We start from the raw sequence: 13,695 nt of genomic DNA on the forward strand, positions 1-13,695 counted from the left end.
AGAGGACTGGATATATCTGACTAGAGGAATATATACACACACACATACTTACATATATATAAATCTATATGTTATCTATAAAATAGCCTTAACCTGTCAGGTTGAATAATATTAATAATAATGATGATAGTTAACATTTATATAGTGCTATAAGGTTTGCAAAGTGCTTTTATTTTACTGATCCATGATAATCCTGTGAGGAAGGTATTATTATTATCTCCATTTTACAAATGAGAAAACTGAAACTGAGAGGTTAAAGGACTTGTCCACAGTCACACAGGTAGTAAATGACTAAGGTGCGATTTGAATTTAGGTTTTCCTGACTCCAAGTCCAACACTCTAGCCACTGCACCACTCAGTTGCCTCTCTGTTTCAATTGACCCACACAAGCCCATTCATTGGAGAGGTCAGTTGCTTTACTCCCCCTCAAATATGCCTTATGCATTCTCACATCTAAGCCTTTAATCCTGCCATTACCCATCATCTTCTCAATTTGGAATGCCTTCCCTTGCTCTCTTCTCCCTACCTTAATTCTACTTATTCTTCAAGGTCTGGCTCAAATCTCTCCTTTTCCAAAAGAAGCTTTTCTTTGACCATCCTTGCTTTTATCACTTCTTCTCTCCTTTTAACTCCTTCTCCAGATATTGGTCATTCACTCAATATTGAATCCTATCTTGCTGTGTATTGATGGTTATCTCTGGATGGATATTAAGTTTCATCTTCCTACCTAGACTGTAAGCTCCTTGAGATCAAGGGCTACATCTCAACCTTCTCTGAATTCTCAGCATCTGTACTGTCCTTTTCATGCTCAATAAAAAATTTTTGATCAAGTGGCCAAAAGAGGTCTGAGCCAAGATCCACAGACCATCTAGAAAATGATGTCCATCCTTCTGCAGAGGATCAGACACGTGGTAGCTCATTCTCCTTAACTTGTTTCTAGGTAGGTATGGATTATTCTAACTTACTGCCTAAAAACCTCTGGTTCCATTTTCCTTATAAAGCATCTCCTGAAGCATCTCACCTGATTTACATAGGTAATACTCTTGCCATGTTTCTTTTCCTTCATTTACGCTCACGCGATTCTGGTCTATGTTGATCTCTGTGGTCATTAAAATGATAGGCCTAACTTCATAAACTAGACATGGTTAGAAAGACTAAATAACATAGGGGAAAGCAGGGCTGTGGCCAGAGAAAAAGGAGAATAATTCTGTATATCATTGAGTCAGAGTTTTGAAAGCTAAAGGGATTTTAAGGGATGTCTAAGTCTCTCATTTAATAGATGAGGAAAACAGGCTTAGAGAGGATGAATAATTTATTGATGGTCACAAAACTAGCTAGGCATAGGGACAAATGAAAAACATTCTTTTAGAATGTCAAGAGATAGCTGTCTTTTTATGATTGTGTTATTGCTGGCTAGCCCAGTGGCAGGAGTCTCTTATACAAAAGAATGGCTGGGGATGAAGAGATGATTTTGACCACAATGAATAAACATATCCAGGCACAGATTTCAGTGTATTTTTCCATTTGTTAGGTCTATATAACTTCCATGTAATTGGCAGGATTCACAAGGGCGTGATAAACCCTGACAGTACCACAGAGTGCATGTCTTTCTTCCTGCCCACATGTATTACATTTTACTATCAATATATTACAGATTACTTGGAAAGAAAATATTCCCAAGTACTGGACAACATCACTTAAAACTGAAGTAGGGGAGGCCCATCTGAGGATGCAGCAGTGACTGCTCATCCGGTGCCTGAGTCCTGCTTCCTTCTAAAACAGACCAGGATGATAAGGCAGCTCTTAGGAGACTTGCTCATCACCGGGACTTTCCCCAGCTCCATAAATGGTCAGGAGTGGCTCTGGCCAGATGCACATAACTTTTCTAGGGATACAAAGTCATGGATTTTCTATCCATGGACAGGCCATGGGAGGGGGGAGTAGAGTCAGGAGGGAGGGGAATCTAGGAACCCCCTGCAGCATGCCCTTTATTGAATGTTAACCCGATATTATGAAACAATAGCCTATAGCAACAGGCTACTTGCTTTCCTAATCTCTTTTCCCCTTAACTCCATGAAAGAAAATTCATCTGACTAGGATTTGGTGGGCTAAAGTCAATTTAAAAATTGGATTAAACACCTCTGGTGAACTAATTATTGGGGATCTTTAGCTCCACAGGTACCACTTTCTATAGTTTTTTTTTTTTTTTAATTTGAGCATTTAATAGCAATGTGATGCTGTGCCAATCACTAAATCTCTCTGATTATCATTTTACCTCATTTGAAAAATAGGAATAATATTTATTCTACTTTGTCTCTGAGGATTGGTATATAGAAAGCACTTTGCAACTATTATGTATTCAGCATCACTCTGGGAGTACAGGGTCACCATCCTAAAGCAATGGTGCTTTACCTTGCTATGGCCTACCAGATTCACTGATGAATCAGATTCAAATATAATTGACAAATAAAATCAACACAAATACACAACATAATGTTAATTTGTGATTTTTTAAGATAATATGTAGCCCAGAGGGATGTTTCTATTTGAATCAGACATGCTGTCCTAAAGGATCTCACAAATCCAGTAGGTGACATGAGAATCATGCACATAGAACACCCCAAGGCAGCACATACTCAGGTTTTAAATTGTACCAAATCAAGCTACTTAGATTCATAGAGGGGAGGAGAAAGCTTAACAAGTGTTAGAGATCCACTTCATTAACAGAGGAGAAAGCTGAAGCTCTGAGAGGGGAGGGGACTTGTCTGTAGTTTACAGGATAATAGCAACTTACAAGCCATTTCATCTTGTTGATGAGGACCCCAAAGCCCAGACTCAATAGAATTTTCCCAAATAAGCAAAAAAGAGCTAAAGCCTAGGTCCCTGAACCTTGAATCCAGTATATTTCCTTCTTCCCTCCCTCTTTCCCTCATTTTTTCCTTCCTTTCTTCCTTCCCTTCTTTCTTATTTCCCTTCCTCCCTTCTTCCTTCTTTCCTTCCCTCCTTTTTTTCCCCCTTCTTTCTTCTCTTTCTTTTGAAGTAAATGGGGTTAATGCCTAAGATCACACAGCTAGTAAGTATTAAGTGTTTGAGGCCTGATTTGATACATTTTCTCCGATACCACAAATTACATACTAAGCTAATGTTCTCAACACACCCTGACCCTCTTCAATACTTCACACAATCCCTACTACAAGGTTCTCAGGAATAATGGTCATTTAAGATGTTTATGAAAAAGCCAGGTTAATACCTACCTTCAACTTTCATGGAATCTGGGGTATCTGGCTCCATGTAGGAGTCATCATCATCATCATGTTCATAGTCTGATAAGCAGGAAGGGGAAAAAAAATAAAAATAAATTATTCATTCCCAATTCTGTGCAAGGTCCCCAGGGAAGATACAAAGATAAGACAGAAGTCATTCCTATTGTGGAGAAACTCAAGAACCTAGTAAAAGAAAAACAACAAGGATACAAATGAATATAATATAAATCAGGATGTGGAAGGTGAATATAAAAGTAGTATATAGTGCTATGAGATCAGACAGAGGAGAACTCACTTCTGGAGGCCCTAAAAGCTCAGGGAATACCTCCTGCAGGAGGCTGCATTTCAGCTGAGCCCTAAAAGATGAGACCAGATTCTTTCTAAGTGATGATAGGCAGGTGAGAAAAGAGCATTCTAGGCATAAAGAACAGCATAAGTAAAGGTGCAGAGGTGGAAGTCTTCATTTCTCTGAAGCTGAGAATAAGCTTTATTTAGGAGAAAACAATCTTTTAATGGTTTAATATCAAGCCAATTTTTAGGAGGTCTATTGGGCTAAAATCAAATTTTTAGGTGGGAGTTCAGTTTTTAAGATGCTAGCCAAAGTTTATACACCTATACACACACATCCACTCAGAGCTGGAAAAGAAGCCATATATAATTGGCCATTCCTTCTTTTTCCTCCATTGCCAGAGGACACAGGACCAATTTCTTTTATTAAGATACACATACTTCCCAGGAAAAGGGGTAAGAGCCCAGAACTCTGAGCTCAGGAATATTTCAGGTTATTCAGGAGAGAGTGCACAGTGGTAAGGAAGGGCCAGGCCTTAAGAAACTCCACAGATGGAGAAAGCACGTAATGTGCTAAAACTCACCTTCATTATCAGTGGGATATGGAGATAAACTGATATCAATGGGGCGTTCCACAGAGCCATAGAAGCTATCTGTGTCGGAACTCGAGTCGCTAAATAATAAATACAGAAAAGAAAAAGAAAGCATTTAACACACACTTATAAGCCAGTTTCTACCCCCAAAAGGAGCTTCCAGATCCAGACAAGGGAGAATTTTAGACTCTGATATCCCAGACTCCTTGCATGCTATTTAGTGGAATGAGCCTTGAATTAGAAGTCAGATCTGGGTCTGAATCCTAACTCTTATCCTTATGAGCTTTATGTGATTTCGGGCAAGTCAATTCACATACCCATAAAATGATGGGGTTGAATTAAATGATTCTCAGCTCTAAATCCCATGACTGTGTTATCCTGTGAATTAACTTAGTAGCTGCAGTATTTCATGTCACTAATGTAATATATTCTTTTGTTTGGTTTTGTATTATATTCTTAATGTATCACCCTATCCATGCTGTTATTCCCTTACTCAAAAGCCTTTGATAACTCTCCGTGGCTTAGGGAATAAAATTCAAACTGCTTAGTTTGGTATTCAAAATCCTTCCAGTCTCTGTCATCTTATAGCCCCTTCTTGTGCTATTTCGCTATATTTCTGAGCCAAATGAGATCACTTAATTTTGTATAATCACATCTCATGCTTTGTAATATCTCTGTATCAAGTCATTGAAATCTATCTTATTGTCAAAGATCTAAATTAAATGCCAACTTTTCCACAAAGACTCCTGGATCTCCTCAAGATGGAAATGATCTTTTTACTCCTCAAAACTTTTGAGTCTATTGTTTATATTCCCACTTCTGCCCCATATTAAACTCCATTTTTTGTATAATTATGTGTGCCTCTGTCTCATTTCCCCTCATAGACTGGGAGCTCTCTAGGGACAGGGTCTGTGCTAGGTCTCATTGTTTCCCACACAGTCCTGCAAGTACTCACAAGTACTACTTTAATTTAACATAACAAATATTTTTTGAACACCTGCTACAAACAGGCCTTTTGGCTTTGAGCAAAGAATACAACGTTGTTCTGGAAGAGCTAAGTGTCTATCATAGAGATTGTGATACATACATGAATAAATATGATTCGTTGTGCAGAATGTAACAAAAGGCTGTTCCTGAAATGGTTATCTCTCTCCACACTCAAAGCATAATAAGGGCAAAAGGAGAGGTTCAAAAATATATTTTCAGAAGAATTGAGGATAAAGAGGTCACTTTAGCTAGGGAGGAAATCAGAGGAGGCTTCCTGCAGAAGCACACAATTGACCTAATTCTTGAAGAAAGAGAAGGATTTCCACCAGTGGAGATTAGAAAGGAAGTATTGCAGGGGAGGCCAGGGCACAGCATGAAATGGGGGCAGTTAATCAATAGTCCAGAGGATCAAAGATTTGGAGCTAATTACTGAAGGGCTAAGAACCTCATTTTACAGATAAGGAAACTGAGTTTGAAAGATGTTAAGTGACTTGTCCTGGCTTACAAAGCTAGTCAGAAGCAAGATTCAAACTCAAGTCTTTCTGAGTTCATTTAAGTCCAATACTGCAAAACTTAGTTTGTCCGGAATATGGAGTATGTGAAGGGAAATAATGTGAAATGAGGCTGAAAAAGTGGGTAGAAGTCCCACTGTGCCGGCACTAAATGCCAGAAAGAGAAGCCTGGATTTTCTTCTCTATGCAAGGGGGAGCTTCAGAATGTGTGCTAAATCAGGAGCACTCCAGCAAGTTCCATTTTGAAAAGAATGTGACCCCCAAATCGCTATTGAATAGCTACATACCTGAAATCTAATGATGGCTCTTTCTTCTCATGGTAGTGGCCTATTTCTTTCCTTAGCAGGGCCATCCAACTCTGAAAGAAAGGGGGAAAAACCATACTTGATCTCCTTGTTATAATATAAATTAAATCTTAAAGACAGCCGATAGCAGGATACTGGCAGCAGATCATGCAGAAATGGCCACTAAATTGATTTTTACCTTTTTATGCTCTTAGGATATACTGCTATAAAGGACAGTCGAGATTATCTAGCTTAACTCTCTTCTTCTACAGATTACAAGCTGCCTTTTGGCTGAGGAGACATTCTTATCTGAGCTACAACTTGAAAATCACCTTTCTTTCATCTTCAGAGGAGGCTGAAAAGAACCAGGTTCTGTGTTTCTTGCTAATATGAACAATCTTGAAGGGAAAGACGTTGTTTGATGTTGTTTCCTCAGCAGCTCTCATTACCCTGGGAGACAAGAAGGACAATATCAAGGAAGTGTATCGACTTGATGGAGTAGAAGAAATCTTGGTCTGGACAACAATGGACCGGGATTCTAGTCCCAGGGCTGTCAATTATATACTATGAGACTTTGGGTAAATTGGTTAACTTCTCTCAGTCATGTATCATCCGGGTCTCTTTCTGTTATGCCCCTACAACAAAAATTTCCCAGTTCCTCCTGGCCAGTAACAACTTTACCTCAGACCAGAATCTCAGAAGTAGTAGGAAGGACCTCAGAGGCCATCTACTCCAACCTAATCCTGAAAAAGAACTTGTCTATAACACCCTCTACAAAGGAGTACCTAATTCCCACTTACAGAGCTCTGGGAGTGGTTAATCTGCCACTTTCTGAGCTCATGATGAAGTTTCTCTTTATATCAAGACAAAATATGTCTTCAAAATTTCAACTCAGTGCCATACCCTGGAGCCAAATCCAACTACTATAATTCTTCTGCCACACAACAACTTTTTCACAGATACAATGTTACATGATAGTAACCTCCCAAAATCATAATTATCAATATTAGTCTTCTATCCAATCGGACTAATCTCAATGATGGCAGAGATGGTGTCTTTTTTAAACTCTGTAATTTCTCCAGATCCCAGCACTTTGGACACAGCGGATGATTAATGTTTGTCGAAATGAATGAATCAATGCAAGAATGCTCCATGTTGCCATGCAAAACTCGGTGATATTTAAAGGCCTGCCACATGCAAAAACAGCTTAATTTTTGCAAAGAGCTTATATAAGAATAGGCAGTCTACCTTTCTGTTATTTGTTCTTGTGAAGCCTGGGAAGGGAGATGGTCAGTGTGGTCTCCCTCACTGGGCTCAGCTACCTGGAGGCAGATCTGAGCACTTCACAAGTTCAAACGACTCAACTAACTTTCTCAAATTAGTTTGTCAACCATCCAGGATGTGGGGTTATTTAGAAGAAATGAAAAAGCCAAATAAAGAGTGACTGGTGTTATGACTTTGAGAGCTATAAATGTGGTCAGTCCTTTCACAAATCAATTAAAGGGCTGTGTATTTTTGTATTATGTCTGACTCTTCTTACCTCTGTATTTATCATACCTTGCTCTCTATTTTAAATATCTCTATCCCTGTCTTATCTGTTCTTTCTCCCTTACCTTTCTATGGAGCAAAGGATGTTTTCAGTTCACATCATTCTATTCCCTACATATCCTCCAGGACCTGCCCTCTAGGTGCTTGGAATATACTTATTAAATGAATGTTACACAGTAAAGCTCTGACATTTATAAATAATGCAACCCTAGGCAAGTCACTTAAACTGAATTCTAGTAAAACAGCAAAAATGATAATGATAATAATAACAAATAACTGATATTTATATAGCATATTAATGTTTCAAAATACTTCAGGACAAGAGTACATTCTGGAACACTGATGACTGTCATCTCTAGCCTTGGCTGAGCCATCGATTCCCTCATTAGCATTAGGCAGTTATTCTATCTTTAATTTAGGGACAATAATCCTTTTCCCATACTCACTCTCACTGGGCTGAGGATTCCGATTTCCAGAAAGGTGTTACATGGGCCAATATAAGTGCTAAAAGTAACTTGGAAACAACTCAGTGAGAAGAAGTAATGGATAATCTTGTCAGATTCCAAAGAAAACAGGGGATGGGCCAAGAATGTCTTCTTATCACAGGTAACCAAGTCAACTCACCGATTATAGCCACTCAGGGAGAAGGCCCCTTGGGGAGATGCTGATGTGCTACTCTTAAAGTAATAAATACATCTCTTGTGGATAATCACAAACCGCAATGGCCCTAGAGACAGAGGAAGGAAAAGGTTATTTTAATATGTCTTGCTGATTAAACAAAAAAGTATGATTTTCCCAAAACACCTTTTGCTTTTTGTCTCCACCTGACATTTCTATGACTTCAGGCCCACAAAATACTTTTCCTGGGATAGCTCATCTGCTCTTTAAAACTACCCTGGGATTGTACATATTTAACCTATATCAGATTGCTTGCTGTCTAGGGGAGGGGAGGGAGAAAAATTTGGAATTCAAGGTCTTACATAAATGAATGTTGAAAACTACCTTTATATGTATTTGAAAAAATAAAATACCATTAAAAACAAAAATAAAGCAGATGATCTTTTGAAAAACAATAATAACAACAACAATACCCTTGAAGTTGTACTAATATATTATTCCCTCATTTTACAGATAAGGAAACTGAGACTCAGAGAGATCGACTTGCTTGTTCACATTTAGTAGCTAATAAGTATAAGGAGTGAGGGTCACAAATCAATTGATAAATATAAATCAAGTTTTATCTATGAAGTTCCACAGAACAAAAATACCATTGGTCACATACATGTTCTTGGTGCAGACCATTCCAAACAGCTTCCTATCATGTACCATTCCTAGTCCTGTTTCTGCAGAGGATGATGATAATAATAATAATAGCTAGCACTTATAAAGCACTTTAAAGTTTAAAAAGCACTTTACATACACAATCTCATTTGATTCTCACAACAACCCTGTGAGAAGGTGCTATTATTATCCTCTCTCTTATTTTAAAATTCTTAGTATTCTCATTTTTGCCAATGAAGAAATTGAGGCTGAGTTTGTGACTTCATTAAGGTCATACAACTAGTTAAGGGGTCTTTCTGAATCTAAGTGCAACATTATGCACTGTCCCCCAACAGCTGCCTCAAGGATGCAGCAACCCTTTGGTTATGAGTCTGCACTTGACCTCAAATGCCAACCACACTTTAGCACTGGACTGTCCTCAAAACTATTTAGCTGGTACAACTTTTGAAAATGAAGCCTTTCTTCTGCACCAATGTGGAGCATTAATGGAAGGACACAAGCTGAGTTCAAATCCCACTTCTTTGGCTTTGGCCCCTCTTCGGTAGATTGAAAACTCTGAATACTCCTCTCAGTTTCTTTCCAGCTCTAAATATACCAAGTATGGAAGCAAACTTCTTTTTATTAAGAATTTCTCTAATATTTGTCCTGATTTTATAGTATTTTATTTTTCCAATTTATGTAAGGATAATTTTCAACATTCACCTTTGCAAAACCTTGTGTTCCAAATTTTTCTTCCTCTCTCTTTTTTCCCCCTTCCCAAAACAGAAAGCAATCTGATACAGATTAAATATATGCGAATCTTCTAAATATATTTCCATAATCATCATGCTGCCCAGGAAAAATTCAAAAGTAAAAAAAAATGAGAAAAAGAGAAAAGAAATAAAACTTCTTTAATATTCAGAAAGTATTCTAAAAATATACCAGTATACAGCCTTTTACTAATCTGAAATCTATCAGATGGGAAATGATGTCTTGCTTCCCTCTCTCTGACTAGCCCAATAAAGTCTTCTCTCCTTTGATTTAGGTAGTAACAGGACAAAGACTAGAGACAGGAGCCGTTGGCTGATTTCCTTAAGAAAGGTAGCCTGTTTCCCACGGCTGTAAAGGAGGTAATGATCTATCTATGAAAAGGAAGAAGTCTCTTTGATGACCTCAAGTACCTTGTGATCAGACTGAGATGTGTAGAGGGAGAAGGGCCCTTGAGTGGCCATGCTGGTCATAAAGGGACTGGGTGAATTAGAAGAATGTAGACAACCATATTAATAAAAGGGGAGAGAAAGGTTAAGCCAAAGGTAGCAAAATTCCATAAAGACCTGGAAGGCAACACAAAATATAGTTGTTGTTTTGGGGTTTTCTGTTTGTTGACTGTTGATTTGACTGATTTTCTTAAATCTTAAAAGTCTGATTTAATATTTATTCCTTTTTATACTTATTTGTTTTTATTGACTTATTTACACATATGTGGAAATATGGAGATAAAACTGGGCATAATCTTTACTCTGATATTTAATTTGCTTTGGTTACTTTCTAAATTTCTAAACTTCTGATGGAAAAAAAAAATTTGAGATCCAATTTTTTTTTCTCCCTCCCTTTTCTCCCTTATCCTCAAGACAGCAAGCAATCTAATATAGGTTATACATTTAAAATATATTTTCCATATTAGGGAAAACATATTCTCATTTAACTCTCTTAACAACCTTCCTGAGGGAAGAGAATGGGCATTAGGACCTACATTTTAAGATGAGGGATTTGAGATAGAGATGAGTGAGCTCCTAACATCTCACAGCTTAACAAGCGTGGTTGAGTCCAAGCTACAACTCAAAAGTCTCCCATCTCTCAGTCCTACGATCTCTTGGCTGTGCCTTGTTGGCTCCCTGAATATCTACACTATTCTGCTGGTACCAAAGCTCACTGTGGGAAATGGTGGGTGATTAGATGGGTAGGGGCTTCAGGAGACACAAAATTAAAATAGCTGAAAGGACTTACATTTTAGCAATTGCAGCTGGGTGCCACCTTTTTTGTGAAGGTATCCGGACTTGACCACTCCCCCAGGCATTGTCAAGAGATTCTGAGCTCCAATGGCCTTCATTGGCACGGGCCAATGCTGCTCCTCCGAAGCCATCAAGCTGAAAATAATGGGGAAAGATAAGCTAGATTTGGACTTGGACAATTACTTTGAGGAAAAAACAAGGAGAGGGGGGAAAACATTGAATGTACTTCTGGAAATAGCAAATAAGATACAGCAATGTCTCAAAGATTCCAGGAAGTATGTAATGTGGCAGCTTTTCAGAAAATCCCCAGGGAATTTTTTTTAATGGCTTGTTTTGGGAATGATTTTTTGGATATTCAGATATTTAAACTCTTAAGTACATATGAGCCAGAAGAACATGACCAATCTAAAGTTTAATAGTATTGACATCAAAATACTTTTATTCCCCCTATCTTCTACATCTATCCTAATTCAACAAAATATGAAAAAGCCAGCTTTTTGCCTTACTCCTTATTTTCTTGGTTTGCTTAATGCATAAGGGTCCCTTTAACACTAGTGGCTAAGAGGAAACACTAATGACCACTTAAGCTGGTCAGAGACAAATGACCTGGCACAAACTCTAGCCACCTGAGTACTTTCCAAAGTGTCTTAAGCCATGGGTTGTGACCCCAGATAGGGTCACAAAATTATGACTTATTTGATTTGAATTTGTTTGATTTGTATATAGATATATACAAAGTCATCCAAAGTCATGTAAAAATTTTCTTGGGAGAAAAGGGGTCGCAAATGGAAAACATTTAAGCAGTCCTGCCTGAGACAAATCACTTCTCTTTTGATTTCTTCTTCTATCAGCATTTTGGACTATGTCAGGGTTTGGGGGGGACAGGGATTGGGACATGTCAGACCAGTAATTTTATTGGTAAAGGGAACTCCTTATGCAGGCATCTGCTCTGCGTTTTATAGTCTTAGAGAATCTTAAATCACCTGTCTTGATTCATTCAATCAAAGACTAAACTTTTTTTTTTTTTTTTGGCAAGGCAATTGGCATTATGACTTGCCCAGGGTCACACAGCTAGAAAATGTTAAAGTGTGTGAGGCTGGATTTGGATTCAGATCCTGGTGACTCCAGGGCCATCTAGTTGCATAAGGGATGAAACCTAACCTTTTCAGTTATAAAGTCTATGATCCTATAATAGCATATATATAATGTTTTACAACGCTCTTTATAGCAACACAGGGAGATAAGTAAGCAGCAAGGCACATTGAAAATAGTGTTGTATTTGGAAATAGAAGACCCATGTTCAAATTCTGACTGCCATTAATTACCCACTGACATTGGGTAATTCAATCAACAAGCATTTATGAATTACCTCCTATGTGCCAAGCATCTTGCTAAGAGATGAGGATAAAAAGAAATATAAGAATGGGTCCCTGATCCCAAGGAGCTCAAATTCTAACTAAAAGCAATAGTGGTTTCTGAAACTTTAATGGATCCTTTCAAATACTTTGACTTCTGGACCTCAACTTCTTTATCTTTAAAGCATAAGGGTTGGATGAAATACCCTTAGTTCTAAATCTATTATGCTATCATCCTTTTTTACAGATGTGGGAACTGAGGCTCAGAGGAAAAGGCTACAATTACACAATCTATGAGTAGCAAATGCTTAAAGCTAAATATTTTGACTCCAAATCTAATGCTTATTCATTTCCCATCACCACATATCAAGACCTATAGCGAGCTATCCCTTGAAGAGATAAACAGATGTGGAAACTGAGGTTCAGAGATAAAGGGACATGCTTACATTTAGTACATGTAAGTAGCAAACGCTCAATGCTAAATCATTTGACTCCAAGTTTAATGAATTCATTTCCCATAATTAAATATCAAGACCTGCTTCGTTGCAGCCCTTGGAGAGATAAATAGATGTGGAAACTGAGGCTCAGAAATAAAGGGACATGATTACATTTAGTACATGTTAGTAGCAAATGCTCAATGTTAAATCATTTGACTCCAAGTTCAATGAATTCATTTCCCATAATGAATATCAAGACCTGCTGTGTTGCAGCCCTTGGAGAGATAAACAGATGTGGAAACTGAGGCTCAGAGGTAAAAGGATATGCCTACAGTTATACCCTTTGTTAGTGGCAAGCACTCAAAGCCAAATCTTTTGTCTTCAAGTCTAATGTTCATTTATTTTTCATCACCAAATATCAAGACCTACTGTATGCTAGTTCCTGGGGAGATTAACATTTTAGGAACATACTGAGATTTTTGTCCACACAGAATCTAGCAGGATGGTAAGTCACACATAAAAATAATGCATAACAGTACAGTATAAGGTCTGAGGGAGAAAAGCTTGCAGCAGACAGCAAAGTGGGAGGATATAAGATACTTTTGCTTTTTGAAATGATAATCTATCATCCAGCTAACAGCATATGGATATGATGGGAAGAAATCAGATATGCACCAAGTAAAAGATTTCTGGCCAGTTTAGAAAACCACCCCAATTCTGCAAGAGAATGCTGCCTGTTCTTTCTAGGAAGGATACCTGCAGGAGGTGTAGGTGAGATGAAATGCACCAGACACCTCTTCTCCCCTCTCTGCTCCCTACTCAAGATCCGCCACAGCAAAGTACTCCCCACTATGGCCGGCCATGTCGATTACAGCTGTTTAACTGAGAATCATAGGAGGCTTTGATCTTGGGTAAGCTTCAGGGCACAGCAGGAGCAGGGCTCTTTCCCTGCTTTATGCGGTACAAAAGGCCCCTCTTTCCTTCCCTGGCACTTACTATTCTGGGTAAGGGGGAGGAGAGGACATGCAGAATTAATCAGCACCTGTCTCATTCAGCCACAGCCCTGTGGTACAGGACTGGCCTCAAATGCCATCTTTCCCATGTGAAAGAAGACCCAAAAGGATTCAGCAGCATGAAAACACCCCAATAAATCATA

At 38.3% G+C, this 13,695-nt stretch overlaps 1 protein-coding gene across 4 annotated transcripts in view; it reads right to left on the reverse strand.

The window, feature by feature from the left end:
* Positions 1-13,695, reverse strand: part of SH3BP2 (SH3 domain binding protein 2) — a 109,909-nt gene that overhangs the window by 9,965 nt on the left and 86,249 nt on the right. For all 4 annotated transcript variants that reach the window (XM_051966511.1, XM_051966512.1, XM_051966510.1 and 1 more), the window contains 6 exons: positions 10,743-10,882; positions 8,100-8,202; positions 6,260-6,377; positions 5,931-6,001; positions 4,136-4,224; positions 3,255-3,323 (listed from right to left, as the gene is read on the reverse strand). In XM_051966511.1, the coding sequence (XP_051822471.1) occupies positions 3,255-3,323; positions 4,136-4,224; positions 5,931-6,001; positions 6,260-6,377; positions 8,100-8,202; positions 10,743-10,878 (586 nt within the window). In that variant the 5' untranslated portion in view covers positions 10,879-10,882. The remainder of the gene's footprint in view (positions 1-3,254; positions 3,324-4,135; positions 4,225-5,930; positions 6,002-6,259; positions 6,378-8,099; positions 8,203-10,742; positions 10,883-13,695) is intronic.

Source organism: Antechinus flavipes, chromosome 6, assembly GCF_016432865.1.
Source record: "Antechinus flavipes isolate AdamAnt ecotype Samford, QLD, Australia chromosome 6, AdamAnt_v2, whole genome shotgun sequence".
Lineage (NCBI taxonomy): Eukaryota > Metazoa > Chordata > Mammalia > Dasyuromorphia > Dasyuridae > Antechinus > Antechinus flavipes.